The sequence below is a fragment of the Dreissena polymorpha genome, chromosome 9 (assembly GCF_020536995.1).
Source record: "Dreissena polymorpha isolate Duluth1 chromosome 9, UMN_Dpol_1.0, whole genome shotgun sequence".
Taxonomy (NCBI): Eukaryota; Metazoa; Mollusca; class Bivalvia; order Myida; family Dreissenidae; genus Dreissena; species Dreissena polymorpha.
The window spans coordinates 17527729-17553717 of NC_068363.1; the positions used below are offsets into that span (position 1 = coordinate 17527729).

Sequence of the window (25989 nt, forward strand, 5' to 3'; positions counted from 1 at the left end):
GGAATTCTTTCGTTTCCTGTGAAATGTCTAAATAGATTTTATTTGACTATTTATTTTTATTTAAAGCGAAAGTATATTATGATTAAAGTGACAATGAAAATTTACATATCCCTTACTTATTTCAAATGTTTCACAATGTGTCAGCAGTTGTGCAGTGTGTCTGAATAATTTATAAAAAAACCTTCAGTAGTCTAGACTAGAGACAGTACGACAGAACTCTAGAAGCGTAGCGATATTCTGGTCGATCGTAAGTTCGTGGATATAACAAATAGAACAGTTTTATAAGCAATTATTTTTTTTATTTTGATCAAATTAATGTAATTAAGCATAAATTAAATCATTACCAGTGTAAATAATAAAAAAAATATCAAATTCAATTGTCATCTTGTCTTCCAAATTTAAGTTAACAAACACCATCCATCAGTATTAACCGCCATTTCGAATTCATGTAAGTTCGTGGATGACACGTGACGTCATAAGTCCAGAACAGCTGATTAGGCCAAATGTAGAAATGTGTGTTTTCTAAACATTTGTTCATACATGAATGCAAACAATAAAAAATGTATATGTAACTGAACATCGAACATGTATAAAGAACACTATTTAATGAACTGTTTAATATTTCAATGGAGTTGGATTGACCTGTAAAATTAACACAGGTGGTTAGCGTATGGCTATGATATTAATTAGTGAAAACATCATTTTGATTTATAAATAACCAAAATATAACTAAAAATCAACCTTTCTGAAAAAAATGTATCCAACTCAAGATCACCTGAAAACAGGGTGCATCGCTCTGAACAGCCATAACGTCTGCAGCGATTTCCATAAACTTGGTCTTATTCAACGCAAAAAATGAATTTCCTTTCTGGAAATGTGCATATCTTGTAAATTTTCAGAAATAACACGATACACAACTAGACCAAGTTGGTGAAAATCGCTGCACTACTGATGAAGTTATGGCTGTTGAAAGCGATTGCACCCCACTTTCGGGTCATTTTGAGTTGAATACCTTGATAATAAAAGTAACTTTTATTAGAAAAGTTGATTATTCATTAAAAATTGATTATTTATCATTCAAAATGATGCTTTCACTAATTAATATCAAAGCCACACGCTAACCACCTGTGTAAATTAAATAAAAATGCATAAGAAACCAGTTACCGAAAAACACATCTTTTTTACTTTGTCTAAATAGCCTTTCAAAATCGAGAACGAGTCTGTTTACATACAGTGTCAATAGAACGTCATATGTAAACAAAAGTGAGCAAAACAGGGTTTATGTATTTTTTTACGATTTTTTTTGGCAAAGGAAATTTGTGCATTAGGAAAATGGAGGTTAAATACACTTATGGACATTATTCAATTTGTTTACCTGTTTAAAACACATTGCATTTCAATATTTTGTTCTCAGTTGTAAAAAGATAGTTTGCAATACACACTTTCGGTTTTCGTCTCCAGGATGTCAAAATCTAGCGCGGTTAGTTATTCCAAACTGAAAATCCACGAACTTACGCTATCCACGAACTTGCACTATGCAACAATATTTAGTGAACACTAATGGTTTACATTGATCAGAATTGTGGCATACGATAAAAACGAAGGGATTTCAATGAAGGACATTGGCCAACAGGGTCTGACATAGACGAAATGAGGAAGATGCTTCCGGGTATTGGTGTATTTGGTACAACGCCCAATATAAGATCTTTTGTGGCCATTCTGAATTCATGTGGATTTAGGTAGTGGAGCAACATATATATCTTTTAGTTTTGACAAGTTTTTGTAAAACATGCTTGGACAGCATGAAATTTAGAGTGTTTGTTTGATCATTATAATAATTCCTTTCCTACAGGTTAAATTATTGTATATTAAACACTCAATTTGTATTAACGTTGACTTTGATTATCACTGTTCTATGCTTCTAAGCACATATACAGGAAAACTGGACTATTATTTGAACGAATTGCAATTTTCACAATGTTAACATTATTTATTACTATATCCTTTCGAGAGTGAAAACTGCTAACCCAGTGGTTATCTCTTTTGAAGGTTCACAGTTGAACTTTATCGTTCATGAGTCATGACAAGTTTATTTTACAATGACTACTGGCTATAGTAAATGCTTGTTAAGATCGTATATAATTAAAATATAATAATAACCTTTCAATCTCATTCACTTTCAGGGTGGTTGCATTATGGGGGCTTGTCAAGTCGGAGGCAGCACAGTTAGCCAGCGAGCTTCAGATTCCCTTCAGCACCGACAAAGTTGATGAGATATTACTGAACAAGGATGTTGACGTCGTTGTGATAAGTTGCCCTCCACACATGCAGTCGCCAATAGCAGTGAAGGCCCTTGGCATTGGTAAGCATGTTCTGTGTGGTACACCAGCGGGCCCAACACAAATTGATTCCCTTAAAATGGTGCATGCAGCACGGTACTATCCGAAACTGGTCGCAAGAATGATCTACGGACTAAGATTTCTGCCGACGATCAACAACATGAAAAAACTAATTGATGAAGGATTTCTTGGTGAGCTCAAGATTTGTGAAATCAGGGTTAACTTCTGGAATTACCCTAAAGAGAAGTTTGATTGGACATGTGATGATATTATGGGAGGGGGTGTTTTGAATTCTATTGGAAGTAATCTCATCGACATTGTCACTTACCTAACCTCGCAGAAAGCAATCAGTGTTCATGGAATGCTGAAGACATACACGAAACAAACAGACAAAATCAAAGGCATCCGGGAAATCACCAGTGATGATTTCTGTTCATTTCAGCTGGAACTAGATTATGGGGCCTGTGCCACTGTCACCATCAACACACACATGCCAGGGCAGTTTTATCAGGAGATCACTATTGTTGGGACAAAAGCACGTCTCACTGCAAAGGGCGCTGATCTGTATGCACAAAAGAATGATTCAAGGAAGGAAGATCTGCTGCATTTTGATCCAATCAACTTCAAGGAGGAGGAGCGGTATGGAGTATCAGAGAAGACAAGGACTCTTATACCAACACCATATCTGAAAGGCGTCATACGCATGATGGAGTGTATAAAGGAGTCCTTTGACAAAGAAGAGGAGAGGAGCAACTACTGCCAGGAGATGCTAGAGAATGCTGCAACCTTCGAGGACTGTCTGTATGTACAGACTGTTATCGATGCTATACGGAGGTCAGACCATATCAAAGAATGGGTGAAAGTTGAAGTTAAATCAGAAGAACAAAATGAAAGCCCTATTCTTACTCATTCTTCTAGCAAACATTCAAACCAAGTTTAATAATGAGTGACTGTTTTTTGTTGTGTACACATATCAAAGTACAAAGTGTATTCTTTTTTCATGGTATTACTGTGACTTAAATCGTTTAATAATGGTTGGAATGTTTTGAAGATGGAGTGGAAAATTTAGTGTGACAAATTCAATAATTACATAAAATACATCAGATAACTTAAGAATTAGTCAATAGCTCAGTCTAAAAGAGGCTTTGAAAATACATACATGTACTTGATGCAATATTTGTTTTGATTCAGGGAATTTGTATTAGTAGTAGCATATCATTGTCACAAGAACATTTACTATCTGAGAAAATCTGAAGCTTAAATCCAGTCTCTAAATACCCGCAATCCAAGGATTTAAAGTTTTGTTGTTATTTGTCAGTTTTTGCTCACCTTAACATAATGTGCTGAAGGAGGGCATTTGTGATCAACATATGTCTGTGTTGTGTGGTGTTCAGTTGTGTTGTGTACATTGTCAACTTCTGGCTTGTTACTCTCGTAGAGGTCACATTTTTCATCCAATAAGTTCTTTATGAAACTTGGTCACAATATTAATATAGAGTATATCTAAATCATCAGACATAATCTGAGAAAAACCTTGTTATCACTCTTGAGGCCACATAAAGAGAGGGAAGAATGCTTATGATCTTTACTAAATGCAGGCTGAATTTGAATCTTAGTCATGTGTGTTTAAATTCTAGGTCACCAGGTCAATGTTAAAAAAAGCTTATTACCACTTAAGAGGCCACATTTATGATTAAGTCTTGATGAAAATGTTTATCTTTGCAATATCTAGTCTGTAAGTTATCTGCGTCATGTGCGTAAAAATCATGTGAAATCTTTGAAAAATCTCTTTTACACTCTAGAGGACATATTCTGGATACTTTATGGTCAGAATGTATATCTTCACAACATTTAGACAGCATTATTTTGCGGATTGAGAAAAGTCATTTCAACACCATTTGGTCAATTGGACAAAAAGTGTGGATATTAGGAAAATTTGCGTTGTCAAATCTTCAGATTGGGAATGTAGCAGGGTTTGGTATAAGGAGGACTTATACTGCCTTGCTATAAAATTTAGCTCGTATAGCAAGGCAGGAATTACGTTGTTTTTTTAATAGCAAAAACCCATCTTAATATTCTTTTACATGCTTTTTTGCTCACATGTACAGTTTCAGTGCTCATTTTGTTCGTTCTTTTGCTGTTGAAAGAAAATTTATGCAAATATCCTTCTTTTTGGGAATTGTTTGAATGGCCATTGGAAATGTTGCAATTTTTTATGCTTGGGAAAGTGTCTTTTACAGGTAATTTAGAAAGAATGAAACAAAATGCTGCTAAAATAAGTTCAAATTTGGGTCTTAAGCCTCCAAAAATTTAGGTCACCAGGTCAATTTCACACAAATGTTGTAACCACATAAGAGACCTCATTCAAGACAGAATCTCTTGACAACATAAAGGTTGAGTTTGAATCTGTGTGTCATGTGTGTGCACAAACAAAAAATGCCACATGTATGGCGCAATCTTTATCAAGCTAGGTTAGTATGGTTATCTTTGCATGATTTAGGCCAAGTACAAATCTGGGTCGTTTGTGTTTAGAAGCTAGGTTACCAGGTCATATCTTTTAAAAAATCCTAGCACTTTAATGTCAATATTTATGACTAAACCTTGATAAAAACTTCATCATAATGTTTATTTGACAATATCCAGGCCTAGTTATACTCTTCCAATATGTGTCTAAAAACTAGGTCACCTGTTCAATTATTTAAAATACTTGTTACCACTGCAGGGCATCATTTATGACTTATTGAAGATATAACATGGTCAGAATCATTATCTGTACAATACAAATCTGTGTCACATGTTGTCAAAAACAAGCTCACCTGGTCTTCAACAATATATTGTCCGTGAACTCAGGGTGAGTGCTTCAGGGCCATCATGGCCCTCTTGTAAGTTTTTCACTTAGTGGTATTTTAAACACAAAACTAGCAATACTTTTCACTGTTTTATTGTCCTTATGTGTTTACATTTAGCATTTATATGTTGCTTGTTTTCTATTCAAAACATATCTGGAAGAAATATTGCTTGCACTAGCATATTATGAAATATGGATATTCAATTATTCACTTCAAGTTTGAATTAAACACAATTTTGAACATTCTTAATGTACCGTAAATCTTCTTCATTTAAAGTGCATTTCTCCCTTTTTAGCAAACCTGAGGAAGAAGTATGAGCACTTAATATTAGTTAAGTGCTTAAATAGGCAAAGCTTGACCTAAAAAAAATGTAGTAGTTTAAATACCAATTGTCATATGACTAAAGTGAAGTACTGTAAACAGCAAAAATGAATCACAAACAACAAATTGAATATTTCCCTAAGTAACTACATAGTCCTAAAAATAAATAGTATTATAATACATGGGTTTAAGTCTAAGAGTTTACTGTTTTTATGACCAAACCAGTGAACATTTCTTGTGATATCTTGTCAGTACTACGCATTTGTTGGTATGTACATGTAGCATCATTATTATATTTTCTGTTAAAACTGTTTTATATAGATCACAAGTGCTTGGGCAATTGATTATATAAAGAAGGTTGCATTTAAAACCTTTATAGAAAGTGATTTTTTTTGCTTTTATTTGTTACAGCCTGTGCCATTTGAATTGGGAAAATTAGCGCGGCAAACCATGAAATTGGGAAAAATAGTGCGATAAAAATTGGGAAAAATTAAGCATTATAAATTTGATTATAAGTAACAGAATTAAAATTGTTTTAAAGTGCATGTTCAGGGGGTTTTCTAGCCATTTTTGGTGAATGTCTGGTCAAATTGGGATTGTTTTAATTGATAAAAGTGGTAAACTTGGGAATTATTTATTGACAAAAAGGAATAGATTATAGTTATATAGTTTGTACGATGTTTAAATAAAAAGTTGAGATCTAAAGTTAAGAAATCATAAGTCATAAGAGACTTCTTTAAAAAAAAAAAAATTGTAATTTTTGGCTTTTTGGGGAAATTTTGGTCAGCTTTTTGGGATAAAACGTTGATTTTTGCAATTGGGAAGCAGCCGAAAATCGGCTGTAGTTTTAAGCAAAAAAATCACTGATAGAGCACAATTTTTATGCCTCCAGCATCTTTAGATTCCAGCGGACATACAGTCATTGGCCCATCCCATCGTTTTTCGTACTTCAAAGTTTAATAATTTCTTGGATGATGTCTATCAACATTATTTACATCACATTGCCGCATAATGACTTTAACTTTGAACTTAGACTAATTCAAATGGCCCAATGAATCAATACTGACTATGCTTGAGCTTCTATGGTTGATCTGTTTTGAATGTTGGTATGTACTATGATTAATGTGCAATGTAGTTTGTTGGTAAAATAGTGTATTTTAACACACAGTACTTAGAGTTTTCTTAAATTGAAGTGACATGGAGGTCACAAATGACTTCTATAGTTTTACATATCAGAATTTAGATGTTTTAGAAGAGTTTAGTTTAAATATGTAAATTATATATATATATTCTCCAACAGTGAATACATTTATGAGCTTTAACCAATATAGTATTAAATTACATTCAACATCCATAGGTTTAAATTTAAAATATGCAATGTGACGTAAGGCTCGTACTTGTTTGCTTAGTGTGTTATTTTGAACATCTTGAACAAGAGATGTGTTTGTCAGAAACACAATGCCCCCTATTGCGTCGCTTTGAAGCCATTAATTTGACCTTTGACCTTGAATGATGACCTTGACCTTTAGCCACTTAAAATGTGCAGCTCCATGAGATACACATGCATGCCAAATATCAAGTTGCTATGTTCAATATTAAAAAAGTTATGACCAAACTTTAACGAAGGTTAAAGTTTAAGGAAAGAAAAACCAATGATATTTGACTTTGACCTTGAAGGATGACCTTGACCTTTATTTTTCACCACTCAAAATGTGCAGCTCCATGAGATACACATGCATGCCAAATATGAAGTTGCTATCTTCAATATTGCAAAAGTGTTGTGAAACACACATACAATGACTGACTGACACAATGACAGACAGGCCAAAAACAATATACCCCCGATCTGTCGATCCGGGGGCATAAAAGTGGTAAACACTTTAAATAAATAGATGGATTTTTTAAAAAACAATTTAAATTTTTTGTGCCAGAAAATCATAGTGACTTTAGCAATACTTAATAGTTATTGTACATGTTGTATATTAAATAAGAAATGGTCAAGTTGGAAAAAATTCTCCACTTTAACTCTCCAGAAATTTGGCTTAAAGGGATCTTTTCACGCTTTGGTAAAATGACAAAATTGAAAAAAGTTGTTTCAGATTCGTAAGTTTTCGTTTTAGTTATGATATTTGTGAGGAAACAGTAATACTGAACATTAACCATGCTCTAATATAGCCATTATATGCATCTTTTGACGATTTTAAAACCTAAAAATTATAAAGCGTTGCAACGCGAAACGATTGAATAATTTGGAGAGTTCTGTTTTTGTCGTTAAATTTTGTGAAACTACGAAGATTGCTTATATAAGGTATAAAATACGTCAAGAATGTGTACTCGGCGGAATAGCTCAGTAGGTTAAAGCGTTTTTACTTCAGGACTCTGGCAGGACTCCAGGGGTCACTGGTTCGAAACCTGTTCCGGGCAATGTTCTTTTCCTTTTTTTAAATTTTTTCTTGATTTTTTACTGGAGCTTTTACGATCCAATGTTTACATTTATCAATATAAAGCATTTAATGAATAAGTTAAAAAATGCCAAAATCTGTGAAAAGGCCCCTTTAAGAAATTTGGAATGATAAAGTTAAGTATATTTAGATGTTCTGCTTACATTTTCCCTTCATAAATACCTTAATTTGAAACTTAAACCCCTTATAAATAATAAGTTCTAATAAGCACTTTTGTCTATGATGTAACAATTACTTACTTTGCATATTTATAGTACAAGTTTGTAAATAGTGTAAATATTTAATTATTTATACTTATCAGTTAACAATGTAGAAAAGTGATTGGACATATAGTTAATATTGGCATTTTGAATTAAACTAAATTATTATGCATGTTAGTTGTTAAAACTTCATCTTTACCTTATTATCATTTAAAAAAATGAAATTTCAAACATATAAATAAGATCAATAGTAAACATGATACACTTTGTATACACAAACGTATAGGATTGTAAACTATCATATATTTTGGAGTGTTCAATGTTTGAAAATGTTTGAGTCAGGCGAACTGTCAAATTTTGTCTGGGCAGGCTGCATGCGGCAATTTATACTAATTTGACACAAATGATTACATTGTCCTTAGCTGATATGTCAAGGACACATGTAAAGGTCACATATCAAATTTGGACATAGAAAAACACTTGCCACAAAAATGAACATGTGGAGACGTCATGTCATGTGTGCTTTAAAATATAAGCAACATACAGTTGTTTTGTTTATTAACAATATTTTCTTCATAAAATTTGTGTTTAAGTGCTGGCGTCTTTGTCCAATCAGTGTTATTGCCCTTGCAATGTATCTTTTATAATTTCGATATACATGTAAAAAGATTTAATGTTCATAGTACATGAGAAAACAAATACTTGTTCAAGCATTGTTTCTTGCTAATCTTAACAAGTGGCCGGTGAAGTTCCATTTATAGAGTGGGAAACATGTACATTATATATTCTATTACTAGCACTGGTATAGTATTCAAAGGCAATCAATAATGTTTAAATAAAGTTCTTTGGAGGTATCTGGTGTTGTATTCACAAAATGTTGTATGTGAACAAATGACATTTCACACTTCAGCTGAGTCGTGCATAAATGTATTTAATGTGTAGCAGTGTGCTGAGTCCTATCAAGAGCTAATCTGTCAGCTAATAAGACTTCAAAATGTGGCGTGACTTTATAGCAAACAGTGTAGCGTCTGACCAGACTGATGGCATAAGTACCATTTTCCAATGACATGGCTCACTTTTTCCTCGAAGAAACTGTTTTAGTTATATGTTTAATATTAGGTTGCTGAACAACTGCATGTCTGTCCTTTCATATTGTGAATGTACTTGTTATTTGGGTAGAATTTATTCTGATGTCTAGGAAATTAAGACTTTTTTCATTCTATCATGTGTGTTAAGGATTTGAATTTTACCTTCGGAACTTGAAATGTGTGTATTTTCTATCATTTATTCTTTTGTACATTAATGCATGATAATGGTGTATGGTGCATCAAATAAAAATGTTTGACAGTTATATTTATGTTGTACACAACAAAATTGTTCAGAATGCTTAATAATTTTCTTTGATCTGTATTTGCCAGATAAAGATCTGCTTAAAAATCAACCTTTTTATCAGGTGTTGATTGTTATATTCCTTTGTTGTTATGAGCTCACCTGAGCACAATGTGCTGATTGTAAGCTATGGTGATTGTCTTTAATCCTGTCACTATTTAACTGAGTTACTTGACAAGTTGAAGCATGAAATATGTACAATACATTTGTCTCAATGATATCTTCACCAAGTTCTGACATGGTTCTGCTTGGTTGAAAAGAATTTCCAACATATGGGAAAAAAAAACGAGGTGGCTATGGTAAAAACTTTTCGGACATTAAAGATGTCATTTTTTTACCAAACAAGATGACATTTCTTCGGAACAATTATCCCATTGCTAAATCGATCATGAAGTTTAAACATGTAAAAAATAAATAAATGAGCCGCGTTCTGCGAAAAAGGGATTTAATGCATGTGCATCCGCACAGGCGAATCAGGGACGACACTTTCCGCCTAAACTTGATTTTTGCTAAGAATAGACTTTGTTTAAACGAAAAATATCAAACAAGAGGAAAGTGTCATCCCTTTTTAACCTGTGTGGACTGCACAGGCTAATCTTAGACGACACTTAACGCACATGCATTAAACCCCCTTTTCACAGAGCACGGCCCAAATGTTTTATATCCGACCATAGCAAAATTATTTGCCAATTCTACTGGAACTCCACTGGTAGGTGTCTTAGGGCTTTCTTGACACTGATCATAAGGTTTGTTTACTTGTTCACAGCTTATATTACTTGATTTCATGCACTTTTAGCTCGACTATTATATATGAAATATATACAGTGGAGCTATCCTACTCACCCGGGCGTTGGCGTTTCCGTTTCCGTTAGCGTGCAAATGTTAAAGTTTTCGTACTACCCCAATTATTTTCATTGTCCTATTGTCATATTTTGCATACTTGTTTACCAACATGACCCAAACCTATAAACAAGAGCAGACAACTCTATCAAGCATTTTTTCATAATTATGACCTCTTTTCCACTTAGAATATGCAGCAAATGTTTAAGTTTGCGTACTACCCCGAATATTTTCAATGTCCCTTGACATATTGCTTTCATATTTTGCATACTTGTTTACCATCATGACCCCAACCTACAAACAAGAGCAGACAACTGTATCAAGCATTTTGACAGAATTATTGCCCCTTTTATACTTAGAATATGCATATTATTGATAAATCTATGTTAAAGTTTGCGTACTACCCCAAATATTACCTGTGTCCCTTGACATATTGCTTTCATATTTTGCATACTTGTTTACCAACATGACCTCAACCTATAAACCAGAGCAGACAACTGTATGAAGCATTTTGATAGAATTATGGCCCCTTTTATACTTAGATAATTGAACATTTTGCTTAAATTGCCATAACTTCTTTATTTATGATCAGATTTTATTAATACTTAAAAAAAACACTTACCTAAATACCACAATGGATTCCACCCAAACAAAACTCCACGCCCCAACCCAGAATCCCTGCCCCCCCCCCCCCCCCACCTCCCCCCCCAAAAAAAAATAATTGTTTTTCCTTTATTTCTTTTAAAGATCGTCTAATAAATAACCACAGCCCCCCTCTCAACCCCCCAACCCCCCCCCCCCCCAAAAAAACAAAATTATTTTTTTCCTTTTTTTATTTTTGAAGGTCGTCTAATAAATTATTGAATATGAACAACTTCCCCAAGCACTCGAATAGTCGAGCGCGCTGTCCTCTAACAGCTATTGTTTTCTTACAGGAAGTGTTGCATGAAAAATGGCAATTATTCGTGATGTTATTAGTTGTATTTAGATATTTATAATTAATAAAGTTTGTGAATAACGTTCATGTGAGTTACCTTGTAAATATGATTGTGTGATTTTGCGTTCGCTTTAACACTAGACGGGCCTCGCGGTTTCCTTATTTTAAGCAGTTGGCATGCCTGCGAGTGTACAATTTCCAATTTCAAATAGGTACACGTACATCAAATACTTGTCTTGAACATATATTACAAATTTATCAGTAAGCTCGGACCGTTATTTTCAGATATATGTTTTAAGTTAGTTGACAGGAATATTTTGTTGAAGTCCTGCGTTCGATGCATGATCAAAAACGGAATTGGCCCCGGAGTAATTTCAACCCATTCATTGACATCATGGCAATGCTGATCTTTTAAAATACTGCTGTAATGTCATAATAAATCGTTCAGAATACTTTTGTGAAGTACCGGTACTTTCAGTATTTTTATTGAATGCATGAACTTTCTCACTTCTTTAATTCAGTTGTGTTATGCTTTAAAAGTCCGTAGTATTAGCTCAAATTACGGTATTGTCGTGAAGATTGGTCCATGAGGTGGGCGTCTGAACTCCGTTTAGCCTTAAAAGCAGCGGCTATTGATTCGCAAGGCGCAGTGGTTAGTACACGCGCCACCTCATGTACCCATTTACTAAATAATGCCGACAGGCAAACTTTTACGCTTACCGGGTATATTCATCAAAGGGGCCTTTTCACAGATTTTGGCATGTATTGAACTTTGTCATTAAATGCTTTATATTGATAAATGTAAACATTTCACCTAAAAAGCCCCAGTAAAAAAAATCAAGAATAAAATAAAATTTAAAAAAAGCAAGCCTCAACAGGGCTCGAACCTGACTTTGGAGTAAAAATCTACCACTTAGACCACTCGGCCATCTACGGAATCCGGATAGAGCAATCCATAATATCGCACTTCTTTCATCAAGGGCGACACTAGACACACGAAACGATACTTGATATTTTTCTTGACAGTCGCGACGATACTTGATATTTTTCTTGACAGTCGCGGCGACGCACTATTTAACACGATATATCGCCTTTTGGGTAACGTACACAAGGGCAATATATCGTGTTAAATATCAAGTATCGCTTCGTGTGTCTAGTGTCGCGTTCAAAGGGCGACACTAGACACACGAAGCGATACACGATATTTTGCGCGACAGTCGCGGCGACGCACGATACTTTATTTTTCAAATATCGCCCATATTATCCGAATCTCGTGTATCGCGGTGTATCGCGGTGTATCGCGGTCTTATGTGCATCATGTCGTATATATAATATCTTTTGATATAATATTATTTTTTAATAATGTTTATTTCTGATCAGCAATCAAAATGTTTATGATTGATATAGCAAGCTATTCGCTTCTTATACTTCAATCTGGCCATAAATAAATATTTAATATTACATAAATATTTTATATAAACGTATATAATACGTTTTAATCGTCAAAATATGCATGTATATAATCGCTATTTTAGAGCATGGTTAATGTTCAGTACTACAGTTTCCTGACAAATATCATAAATAAAACGAAAATTTGTGAATCGAAAACAACTTTTTATTATTTTGTCAATTTACCAAAACGTGCAAAGGCCCCTTTAATTTATGACTGTTTGGATGTCATAGAAAATTCTTTTGGCAAAAAAAACATGAGCCCTCGTTCTATTAAGCAATTACAGTAAGGCTCATTTATTTAAAGAAAACCAGTATGGTCTCATATTTTCTTCTTGACTGCTTTGCGCTGTTCTGAGAACATCTGTTCAGGAGCGTGGAGTTGGATTATTGAAACAAGTTCTTAAAATGAGGCGTTATGATTGTAGTTGTACCAATTAAAACTATAAAAACGGAAATAAACTATAATTAGTCTACTCCATTTAAAAATAGTGTACCCATAGGTTCTAATTTATACCGACAGGCGTCAATAGTACATAAAGGTTCTAATCGTACATGTTTATGAGTAAATGTGATTGTAGTCCCTTAATACTCGTATGGAAAAAACTATGTGTCTGTAAGCACAAACTTGTGTCTGTTCACGTATTTCGTCTCTGTATGAACATGTATACCGACAGTCTTTTCACCCGGATAGTACGCCATACTTCCCGGTACGTGTGACAGGTTGGGTTTCTCCGAGTTCTCAGCCTCTCCAAACACACACATACGACCTATCAAATTTCAAAATACACACATGTAATCCAGTTCCAGCAAAATAGAAGAGTTTTTAATACGACGGCGACGTTGCTATCTGTCCAAGAATGGAACAAGTACCACTGATCAAGGTACTAATTCAAAGTCCATTGCGACTGTAGCGGTGGCCGGACTGCGAAGGTTGTCGACTAGCAGCTCCACTAGCTTCTCCACCAAGTACAGGCTCCACAAGTCTCTCGTAGTTTCAATCCTTTTTTTGTCCAATTTAAACATACATCTCGTATACATATGAAAAACAAGGTTATACAATTACAATATCAACATATCATTTATTGTTATTTAAGTATGTTCATATTATATACAATTTGGCATAAAAGTTGAAGTCAATTTTAAGAGATGATGCTAAAATATTATATAAACAAGGGCTGTTTGTAAAACATGCATGCCCCCCCCCCCATATGGGCAGTCAGTTGTAGTGGCAGCCATTGTGTTAATTTTTTTGTCACTGTGACCTTGACCATTGACCTACTGACCTGAAAATTAATAGAGGTCATCTGCCAGTCATGATAAATGTACGTATGAAGTTCCATGATCCTAGGTGTAAGCATTCTTAAGTTATCATCCGGAAACCATTTTACTATTTCGAGTCACTGTGACCTTGACCGTTGACCTAGTGACCTGAAAATTAATAGGGGTCATCTGCTAGTTATGCCAATGAACCTATGAAGTTTCATGATCCTAAGCGTAAGCATTCTTGAGTAATCATCCGGAAACCATTTTACTGTTTCGAGTCACTGTGACCTTGACCTAATATCGTGAAAATCAATAGGGGTCATCTGCCAGTCGTGATCAATGTTCCTATGAAGTTTCATGATCCTAGGCGTAAGCATTCTTGAGTTACAATCCGGAAACCATTTTACTGTTTCGAGTCACTGTGGCCTTGACCTTTGACCTAGTGGGGTTAAAATCAATAGGGGTCATCTGTCAGTCATGATCAATGTACCTATGAAGTTTCGTGATCCTAGGCCTAAACATTCCTGAGTTATTATCCGGAAACCATCTGGTGGACGGACGGACCGACAGACCGACGGACCGACCGACATGTGCAAAACAATATACCCCCTCTTCTTTGATGGGGGGGGGGCATAAAAATGAAAAAGAGAAGGACGCTAGCAAGTTTCATAAGGAGTTTCAGTAGGGAAAAAAGAAAAGGTTAGACGGAAAGGAAGTAGTTTCAATCCTATTGTATGGCTGCGAGACCTGGACGCGTCATGCAGACACAGAATGCTGGATACAGGCTTAAGTAAAAAGGTGTCGCCGAAGACAGCGCACTGCATTTCTTACATAAAACTAACGTGGGCGCTCGTGCATAAATGCTCAGTGCTAAAATAAAAACTTAAAACTTTTATGAAAATAATCATATATTATTCTTCAGTTATACATACTATTCCGAGTGACATGTAAAATGCACGAGGTACATCAAGTTTGCAATGAAATGGATGCAAGTAAATGTGAGATGCCGGTAGTTAATGAGTGTGTTGTCGCCCTTGGATAGAATAAAAGGACATAGGAAAACAGAGAATCGTGCTTTTTTCTTTTCGTGAATGTGACACTGTATGTGCATTACGAGATGTCACGAAGGATATAATTTCGTGTTAAAAAATAAGGGAACTTGCACACATGGTGAAAGTCCCTGAAAAAAATGCATAAACATTTTTGGGAACAATTTAATCAAATTAGCCACGTGAGTTAAAACCAAACATCATCCATTTAGCATGATTGTATATAACAATTAAAATTACATTGTTTCCGATAAATTTTCAACAATAGTTTATCATTATATTCATACGATGACTAACTGCAAAATGAACGGCAAATTAGACTATCTTTAAATTTACAGACCAAAACCAAGTACTATAAAATGAACAGTTGCATTTATAATATCGAGACTCTACATAGATAAGATCGCTCATCATAATAAATTAATAGAATCCTCAGCAATTGTATTCGACCCCAAGAGGCATTAACGAAATATGTTTTTACCGCGAGCTTTTACTGCATGACCAATACATAGTAGGCTTGTACTCAGGTGTTGCGCAATAGGGTCAAAAGTTCATCCGATAATCAGATGAATGAGTTCTAAATATATAATCACATGACAAGAATCACTTGATTATGCTCTACGTAGAGTTTTTGAAACGATTAAATTTGTGTCGTACTTTCTTTAAATAATTCCACTTCATATGCGGTATAAATGAGGCGAACCGTGCAAATATTTTCTCTACAAATTAATTTCTCACTATTTTACGCACTGCAGTGTCGTGAATATGTTTACGTTTGTTTACTTGGCGATGGTCCAAATATTTGTGAATCGAGCCATCTGATTGGTCAACGCCATTGATTGACACGAGAACTCGGTAATTAGGTTACCCCGCCTTTGCATTGAGGCTGAAGATGGCGACCTGCTATAAACATCGTGTCGATTTCGTTGTGTATCTTGGCATATTGTGTACATTCTCGGATATTTATTAATTAATACTGGATATAACGTTGTTAAAGAATGTGACAGTTGTAGTATGGGCAGTGTGTAGTGCAGTGGATACGCGAAAATACGTGGGAATACCGAATGTGTAGTCATCGCTAAGAGCGAGTGGCGAGTAAATACAGGAATGGACAAATGTCAAATTGACCTGGGTTGACTAAAACGAGTAAAACCAGCAAGCATGTGATTAGGGAGACGTAACGTTTTCATTATAACCAATCTACCTCATGGTTTCACAGTGTAAATGGCCAGTTTATCGAATGCGGTTGGGGAGCATAGAGTGTGCTCTCTATGTCATGAGAAATATAAGGACCCTCGGGTTTTACCCTGCTTGCACACATTTTGTCGGGAGTGCCTGGAACGTAGATACCACGACCAAGGCTTTAACGATACCCTTGCATGTCCGATATGCCGTCAGTCCACATCATTAAGCTCTGGTGGCGTGGAAGGTATTCCGTCCAGCATTTTCATATCGAATATCCTAGATGTCATGGTATCCCAGGATGAATACGAAAATGGTGACTTGAATACCAACTTCTCGGAAAGCTTGTGCAACTGTGCCGAAGGTAGCAGAGCAACCTCACTGTGCAAGAATTGTCACGAGTACCTTTGTGATAACTGCGTAAAGGCCCATCAACGAGTCAGATTGACCAAAGATCACTACATAGAGAGCCTAATGAACAGGGGATTTCCTTACCAATGCCAACCAGCCCCAGTGTTGAATTCCCCAAGTCTTTCCACTGCACAAGGTGATAAACATCAAACCCCTTGTTCTAAGCATGAGAATGAAATTCTGCGTGTTTATTGCGATACCTGTCTAGTTCCCATATGCAGAGAATGTACAATGACTGAACATGTTGGCCATAGCTTCATCTACCTCCAAGATGCCATAGACAACTCCCGAAATGTATCCAAAAAGCTTATAGCAGATGCAAAAGCTGGAATGAAAGCTATTGAAGAAGGCATACAGCTTACTCAAGGCATGGCTGAACGTGTTGAAGTTCGCTCACAATCGGTTACAGCAGAAATAAGGAACATAACCAGACGTCATATGGCAGCACTTGAAGAACGTGAACGTGATCTCCTTAGACGTGTAGAAAAGATTCGCCAAGTGAAAGGTAAATCTTTACACATGCAAATTGATGAACTGAAACAGGGACTTGTAAGCTTGAGTCGGACTGTTGAGAATGTTGAGTCTGTGTTAAACACAGGTAGAGATATTGATATATTGAAGACTAACGAGAGCATGGTAAATGAAATGCAAAAACTGAGAATTCTCAGAGGCCTTTTGCTACCGCATGAAGACGACAGTATTTTATTTACCCCGCCCGATGCCGCACTCTTGATTGCAATATCCAAGATGGGATTCATTTCTAGCAGTGCTTATGCTCCTAACTGTGTTGCATTCGGTGAAGGGATCAAGCGTGCCCTTAAAGGAAAATTGGCAGCCTTTGCAATTCAAGCCAAAGATCATCTTGGTGAACAGCGTGTGATTGGTGGGGATCCTGTCCAGTGCATCATTACTAGTCCGGACGGTACCATGTACAGGACTGAGGTGATAGACCGACAAAACGGTACCTACAATGTATCATACCAACCACAAATCGAGGGACAGCACATGATTTCCCTGATGGTCAATGGCAAACATATTCATGAGAGCCCATTTAAGGTCGATGTGAGAAGTGGCCGTAACTATGCCACAGTGGGCCATATGTTTGCCCAGTTTGGTGGAGAAGGAGAAGACCCAGGCAAGCTTTGTCGCCCATGGGGAATTTGTTACCACAAAGACGGCTACATTCTTGTTGCTGATAGAAGCAATAACCGCATTCAGGCTTTTAATCTGAACGGCATCTATCACCACCACTTTGGGTCATCTGGCACGAGGAATGGTCAGTTTGACCGGCCAGCTGGTGTGGCTTCGGACATCCAGGGACGTGTAGTGGTTGCAGACAAGGACAATCACCGCATTCAGCTCTTCACCATTGATGGTACATTCATCCTTAAGTTTGGTGAAAAGGGAAATAAAAATGGCCAGTTCAATTACCCATGGGATGTTGCAGTGAATTCAGAAGGGAAAATATTAGTGTCCGATACACGAAACCATCGTGTTCAGTTGTTCACTGGTGACGGCTTGTTCATCAATAAGTATGGATTTGATGGTGCTATGTGGAAACATTTCGACTCTCCCCGTGGTGTGTGTTTCAACAATGAAGGTCAGATGATTGTTACTGATTTCAACAATCATCGCCTTCTAGTTATTCATCCCGATTTCCAGACAGCCCGCTTTCTAGGAACAGAGGGCAGTGCCAATGGACAGTTTCTTCGCCCTCAGGGTGTAGTCGTGGATCAGGAAGGAAACATCATCGTTGCTGATTCTCGCAATCATAGAGTTCAAGTATTTCAACCAAGTGGCAACTTCCTGTGCAAATTCGGCACTCCCGGGTCGGCCCCTGGTCAGCTTGACCGGCCATCAGGTGTCTGCGTCGCACCAGATGGTCGCATTTTTGTTGTTGATTTTGGTAATAATCGTGTGGAAGTATTTTAAATGCTTTGCCCTTTTGAAGGGTTTGCTTATTGCCAAGCTCAGGTTTTAACTCAGGTGTTTGCCTGTGTGTTAGTTGATGTAAATATGTAGAGTATGTTTGCCAAAGGCATGTTGTTATATGCTCAGGGAAAACCACTAGTGAGTTCAGTTGATTCTTCTGTGCTGGGAAACAACAGTTACACTGTTTGAAAAAAGGTGTGTCAAACATGCTTTCTCGTAAGTTTACTTACAGGTTTCACCATGCATAGAATTCATGGTGCATTCAATTTTTAGCTCACCTGAGCACAACTTGCTCATCGTGAGCTTTTGTGATCGCCTTTTGTTTTTCGTGCGTTGTGCGGCGTCAACATTTGACTTGTTAACTCTCTAGAGCCCACGTTTATTGTCCAATCTTCATGAAATTTGGTCAGGAGATTGGTTTCAATGATATCTTGGATGAGTTCGAAAATGGTTACGTTTGCTTAAAAAACATGGCTGCCAAGGGGCGGGGCATTTTTCCTTATATGGCTATAGCAAAATCTTGTTAACACTCTAGAGGCCACATTTATTGTCAAATCCTCATGAAACTTGGTCAGAAGATTCATCCCAATGATATCTTGGAAGAGTTCGAAAATGATGTCGGTTGGTTGAAAAACATGGCCGCCAGGGGGCGGGGCATTTTACCTTATATGGCTATAGTAAAACCTTGTTAACACTCTAGAGGCCACATTAATTTTCCGATCTTCATGAAACTTGCTCAGATGATTGGTCCCAATGATATCTTGGATGAGTTCAAAAATGGTAACCTTGGCTTGAAAAAAATGGCTGCCAATGGGCGGGGAATTTTTCCTTATATGGCTATATATGGCAGGGCCCTCACACTACTTTGGGGGAAGGGGCCCGCAGCCCTTAGGCGGGGGAATTTTCGCGGCGTTTCCCTTTTTGGGGGATTATTTTACTTACTCGCTCATTATTTCATTTATACATGTTTGCACTATATTCATTGCATTTTTCATAATTTAGTATGTTTGAAAAGATTAAATTGAAATAGAATTGAGAAATAATAATCATGAGACACATCTTTCTATTTAAAAAAAAATAAAAAAATTTTTAGGGGGAATTTTTCCCCCAAAAAGGGGGAAAAAGTATACTTTTCAGGTGGGGGACTGCCGCCGAAATTCGGCGGCAGATTTGATAGATTGAGGGCCCTGTATGGCTATAGTAAGATCTTGTTAACTTTCTAGTTTGCTCAATCTTCATGAAATTTGGTCAGAACATTTGTTTCCTGTGTAGTAAAGTTTGGTTTTATTATGTCAATATTATGTGACATTAACTGTATTATGTAATTTTTCATAACCATTTTCAAACTCGTCCGAGAAATCCACATAACTAAAAAACATGGCCGCCAGGGAGTGGGGCAGTTTTTTTATATGTATATAGTGACAACATGTGAACAGTCTAGAAGACACATTTTTTTCCCAATCTTCATGAAATTTGGACATATCTTGGAAGAGTTAAAAAATGGTTCAGGTCGGTTAAAAAAACATGGCCGCCAAGGGGCCATTTGTTGTTCATTCTTCATGATACTTGGTTAGAACAATTGTTCCATTGATATCTTTGGCTGCAAAGAACAGGTCATTTCTTTTTATCTGAGGTGAGCGACTTTGGGCCTTTCAGGCCCTCTTGTTTTTGGTTAGTTTTGGGGCTCAGAAGATTTGCAACTGTTCACATTAAATCGCTTGTTTTGATTTAGCGCGTGCTTTGTTTTTTATATGTTCATGTATAAATTTATATTTGCTGTTATTTCATACATCTATGTATAACTATGTTACATTTAGAATCATCATTCTGACGCAAGTTGTATTTGTGTCAAGCCTTCCCACATGTGAGCCATTCAACGATATCATGTATAAATCATGAAGTCATATAAATTCTGTATAAATATGTAAATTGAAGTATTTAACATAACTTTCCTAATTTAATGTGTATGAAATAATGCAATATATGCATATTGACTGTTTGTTTCTGTTACACAAACATGGGTGATCCCAATTTAAATATGATATTAAAGTTATTAATTTTTCCAAAGCACTAAAAATGTCCCTAATTAAAGTTTTGTTGTGGAATGTCTCAAATATATTTCATTGTTATTTAATTATTATCTTTTATTAACGGGTAAAAACCTATAATTTAGTATAAACTATTAATAAGCAAAATGAACAATGTTTATTTCACGTGTCTTGGATTAATTTATGTGGGTCATTCTTCCGTAAATTTTACCTCAATCATCAATAAAAGATTGCTAGGTTTTTAACGGTAAGATGTAAACTTCAGAATAATGTTATTTATTCTGTTTCCACACTGTCCAGTAAATAGACTTACAAAAGTGAATTTTTGACACATGTTCATTCTTTATGGTGTATAAGCCTTTGTTTTTGTGCCAGTATGTTTATGGAAATGACTAGAGAATTTAACATTTAAAAAAACAATGTAATATGATATGGCGACAGGACATTTGTAATTTGCTGGGTCAATTCTATTAAGCTTGACCATCCAAGCGGTTGATAGCTTTGACAAACTGGTGGTCTGAAACATTGAGAAAATGTCACGATTCACTGACAATAAATCAAACATGTTATTCTTGCTACGCATCTTGCATTTAATTTTGTCAATTCAAATTATACATAAAAATATAATTACTTTTTAATCTGCTTGTTAATTGAAAAACAGCAACACAGTTTGTATGTATAAAACAATGCTAATACATAAATAGGATCAAGCATATTAAAATATCAACTTAGATTTAGTTTACTTTACTGTACAGGATTTGTAAAGTTAGGTTAATATTTGTGTATTGGACAAAAATAACACCAGTGTAAAGAAAATTTAATTTGGGGATGTTCTATCCAAACCCTAAGAGTTCAGATTTCCTCAAAGGCCTAGTAAAGATTGTAAATTTCAACCCACTCCTCTGGTCAGTTTTCAGAGCGCACATATAATTAACTTTTGAGCTTAGTGTCTCATTTGTACATGCATTACTGTATTAACTCCAAACCAGCTAGTACAAGTGGTAGGCCAGTATTACATGGACTGGTGTTCACTGTTTACACCAGTTTCACAAGCCCATCTGATACTGGTCAGTATCTTGGCAAGTGGCCAAAGTTGGGAGAGGAATTAATGGTCTATTACATAACTGACTTCTGTGTGTGGTAAACACATGATACTGGTCATGTGGTCAAGTTGCACTTGTATACATTTGCCCAATACACAACACTAGCCTTGGCTATTTTTAATCAGATTGCATTGCTATCTATGGTCATTGACTAGGGGAGTTAACTGCTATAAATAACATGTTTCATTACCATTAATAATAAAACATAACAAATTGTGTGCACTTTTCACATATTGTCAAATAAGTCAAAATGTGTGAAAGGTATCCAAAAAATCAAATACTCAATCATATAATGGATATAATTGATTAGTATAGGTCCTGATTGGTTTTTGCACTATTAATTGGATACATTTCACAGGTCATTGACATAAGCAGTGCTCCAGCTAGGATTTAAAAAGGGCATGGTGGCTTTTTTGTCAAAGGGGCACTTTGGACGCGTAGAATTTTGTCAAAAGGGCACTTTCGAGTGCGCAGGCTTTTCTGGAATGCTTCCACATGCATTTTAATTTATATGTTATTAATAATTGTTAGAAATATTATTTCCATTATTATTAAACCATATGAATATAATGTGTACAAAATGAAATAAATTAGTTACTTGTAATGTAATAAGAGATTTATCAATTAGATCTATCATATGTAAAAAAAAAAAAAAAAAAAATTTTTTTGGGGGGGGGGGGGCAGGGCGGAGGTTCGGGAGGGCAGGGCGGAGGTTCGGGAGGGCAGGGCGGGGCGCCCTCAAATTTAGGCCTAGCTGGAGCACTGCATAAGTGACATAAATTGTAGACAGAATGTATAGAGAATGTCATCTTAGTATTAATAAGTACATGATTTCATGATACTTATGGATTTTATTTTAAAATTAAAATGGATAACGTGTAAACAAATCATTTACTTCCTTCATTCCCACAATTGGATATGAGTAAATCATTAGTGTTAACTAGTTTGTTTGGGTCCTGTTAAGTGTAGCTGAATGCTTGTATTTGTGCATTTTATTGTTTCTGTTGCTTTGTTGCATATGTGTGATGATAATCACTGTACAGCTTTACAATTATTGCAGCTAGTTAGAAGTTGTTAGTGTCATTGAGGTGATCAGATGTGTGTTTCAGTATTGTTGAGGAGCACTTGTTTGTTATGTACATTTTTATATTTGGTAAACTATACTTTGTTTCATGTTGAGTTGTAGCTAACCTCCAGCCTGTTAGCCTGTTGATTATATGCAGCTTATAATTCACCACTGTCCAGTATACTAAATGTTCAAAAGTTTTTTGTCATTATGTATTTAACTGTTCATTTATATGCAAAATAGCATCGCAGTAATCCAGTTTTTCTAGATGTCAGGTTATAATGCTTAGATTTTAGAAGGGTTTTTATTAAAAAGAACATTATATGCGTAAAATTTGTCTGTTGCTTTGATAAATGGCAATTCCTGCCATGATCATGTATATCAGGTATCAAATATTTTGAGCTTTTGGGGAAATATCTGAGCATTTGGGACTACACGTGTATATGTATATATAAACATAAGAAGACAACATAATTCAGGACTATGTTTGCTTGTTTGTTTAAATTTTTTATTACTTTTGCTTCTTTGAGAAACTAAAAGAATTTGCAGATTCTTGTTTTAAAGATTTTGTAGCGTAGTTTTTGTGAACTTTTGTGTTGTTTTGAGAAGGCTTTAAAAGTCATGCATTTACCCACTCTGCCTCAGGTTTTTGTTGTTGACTGCATACTTTGTGTCCTCACAGAGTGATGTGTAACCCTTTTTTGGTATGTTCCATGTAATGTACCGTTAGATATTCTGTAAAGAATATTTGTTTTTGTATTTCCAATTGAAGTACCAATACCTTTCATCTAGGCCGTTATAGTTTGAATATTTTGAACTATCATTGTTAGAACTGTCATAAATTACTTGCATTGTATAACCATACTCTAAATTATACCAAATTTGTAACAACTAAGATGTCAAAATTGTGTGAACTCTATTAGATTTGAATGCTGAAGTAGAAATGGCCTGTTTTTGATTATATTTAAAATTTGGCATATGTTAACATAATTGTCATCATATTTTATTGTGAGAAAATATTTGCAATTTTGGTTATTTAATGCTTCATAATATTTTTTGTGTAAGCAATAAAGCAAACTTTGATTTATACTTTATAACACACAGCTTTTATAAGTAACATACAGAAATTAATGCCCAGAGCTGCTACATTTTGCAAATTTAATTCCATCTCCCAGACATATAATATTGATACAATGTGTCTTGTTCTGAGAACACTGGGCTTAATTCATGTGCGTAAAGTGTCGTCCCAGATTAGCCTGTGCAGTCCGCACAGGCTAATCAGGGACGACACTTTCGGCTTTTATGGTATTGTAAGTTTCAAGGAAGTCCCTCCTTACCGAAAATAAAGTTTAGGCGGAAAGTGTCGTCCCTGATTAGCCTGTGTGGACTGCACAGGCTAATCTAGGACGACACTTTACGCACATGAATTAAGCCCAGTTTTCTCAGAACAACACACCAATTATTTTTTTGGTTTATATAATACCAGAGTTTGTTAAGATATCTTCCGGTATTAAGAACATCCAAAGAGGAATCTACGAATGTGTTCTCCGCATTACTGTGAGCAAAACCTTAAATATTTATTCAGTTGTAAATCATTTCTGACATACTCAGCCTTTGCTTATGCAAATGTGTAGCTCTGTTTGTTCTGAAATTATATGTCATCAGACATCTTATGTAAGTGCTTTATGCTAGAGTTTTGTTTTAATATTGTCAGTAAATGAAACACATAAACATGGCAGCTCTGAACATTGTTGGCGTATTTATTGCTGAAAAAAGACACCAATTTTCTACATTGAAGCATTTAGCAAATTTACTATTAGTCAAGGCCATTTAACATGTTTGAAATTTTCTTTAATGTATTTGATCAAAAGACAAGCATGTAAGAGGCACAATTAATACAAGTGTTCTGCTTTATTGATTGATAAAGTATAAGAGGTTGTAGATCAGTATAAGTAGAGATGCAGATGGTACTTACTGCCAATAAATTCACAAGCAGTTAATACATTCTTGTTTTCAAGCCTTTACCATTGCTGCACCTGTATTAACCAGCTGACTGTGACCTGGCTGATGTAACAAAAAGGTGTTTTAATGTCAGCCCAGGGCTATTAATTTCCCATTTATATTATGCAGAGAAACATTAAAAAATAGGAGATGGTCAGTATGCACAGTGAATTTGGCTGCCCATTGACCCTTTACCACTTAGATAAGCTTGCATTTGTAGTCCCTAAGAAAGTTAAATTAAATTAAAGACCTTTCTTACTAGATTCAAGTTTTAAAGGCTTCATTTCCAATTCTTAGATACTGATGAGCAGCAAACAGCATACAACCTTAACAGCCTGTTCTGGTTTTATGCTGTTTGTACATAGCCATTTTCACTTCGCTTCATATGGGGGAAAGGGTTAAATTAGTGAGGTGAAAACATGAAGTGGTTAATGTTTTTGTGTTCTGTCTTGAATTGCTGCTTTTGATATACATGTGAAGTGCTTTTTGTATTTAATACATTGTACAAATTTTGGTGGTTAGTTACATTCAAATTGAAAATACTTAATTAATCTTGTAGTTAAGCTAATTGTTTGTACATTTTTTGCAGATGTTACAGCTTCACAAGCTATATGGGCATTTTTCTGATAATAAGTAGTAATAAAGTGCTTTTTGTTGATTGTGCACACATTACCCCCATTGGTATGTGAACCTGTAAAGCTTGCTTAATTATGCCAGGTGTTGCTACAAATTGCATATACACAAATACTAGATGATAACGGGCTGGGACATATGTAGCCATCAGGAGAGAACTGAATAATTATTACTGACAGTCTGAACAATGAACTTTCCATTTAAATGAAAGTAAGTTATTTGCTTGATACTTTAATTATTTGACAATGAAGGACTTCTAGAAACAAGGTAAATTATGCCAGGGCATGGAATTCCAATTTTCTGCTCTGGGGTTTCTTGTTAATGGGAATTTATATTGCCTCACATTACCTCAGATTGTTTACCTACCTCAAAGCTATATACAGGTGTTTATATACTCCATGAACCAGATGTGGGGGTTAGACAAGATCCAAATTATGTTTCTCTTTCTTTACTAATGATTATTTGTACCTCAGTCTGGAATGTACATATACAAATTGGGCAAAAGTAATTTA

The 25989-nt window shown here is 35.4% G+C and overlaps 2 protein-coding genes across 4 annotated transcripts; both read left to right on the forward strand.

The window, feature by feature from the left end:
• Positions 1-4: 4 nt before the first annotated feature.
• Positions 5-9885, forward strand: LOC127844123 (glucose-fructose oxidoreductase domain-containing protein 1-like). Of its 3 annotated transcripts, none has more exons than XM_052374137.1 (3): positions 5-247; positions 1462-1739; positions 2184-9885. In XM_052374137.1, exons 2-3 carry the CDS (start codon positions 1651-1653, stop codon positions 3277-3279), a joined length of 1185 nt encoding a protein of 394 aa, XP_052230097.1. In that variant the 5' UTR covers positions 5-247; positions 1462-1650; the 3' UTR covers positions 3280-9885. The 3 variants fall into 3 exon arrangements, with proteins under 3 accessions (XP_052230097.1, XP_052230095.1, XP_052230096.1); XM_052374135.1 differs by having other exon boundaries at positions 1552-1739; XM_052374136.1 differs by having other exon boundaries at positions 1579-1739.
• Positions 9886-15991: 6106 nt separating this feature from the next.
• Positions 15992-22399, forward strand: LOC127844117 (E3 ubiquitin-protein ligase TRIM71-like). Its single transcript, XM_052374127.1, has one exon. It carries the CDS (start codon positions 16326-16328, stop codon positions 18624-18626), a length of 2301 nt encoding a protein of 766 aa, XP_052230087.1. The 5' UTR covers positions 15992-16325; the 3' UTR covers positions 18627-22399.
• The last annotated feature ends 3590 nt before the right edge of the window (positions 22400-25989 follow it).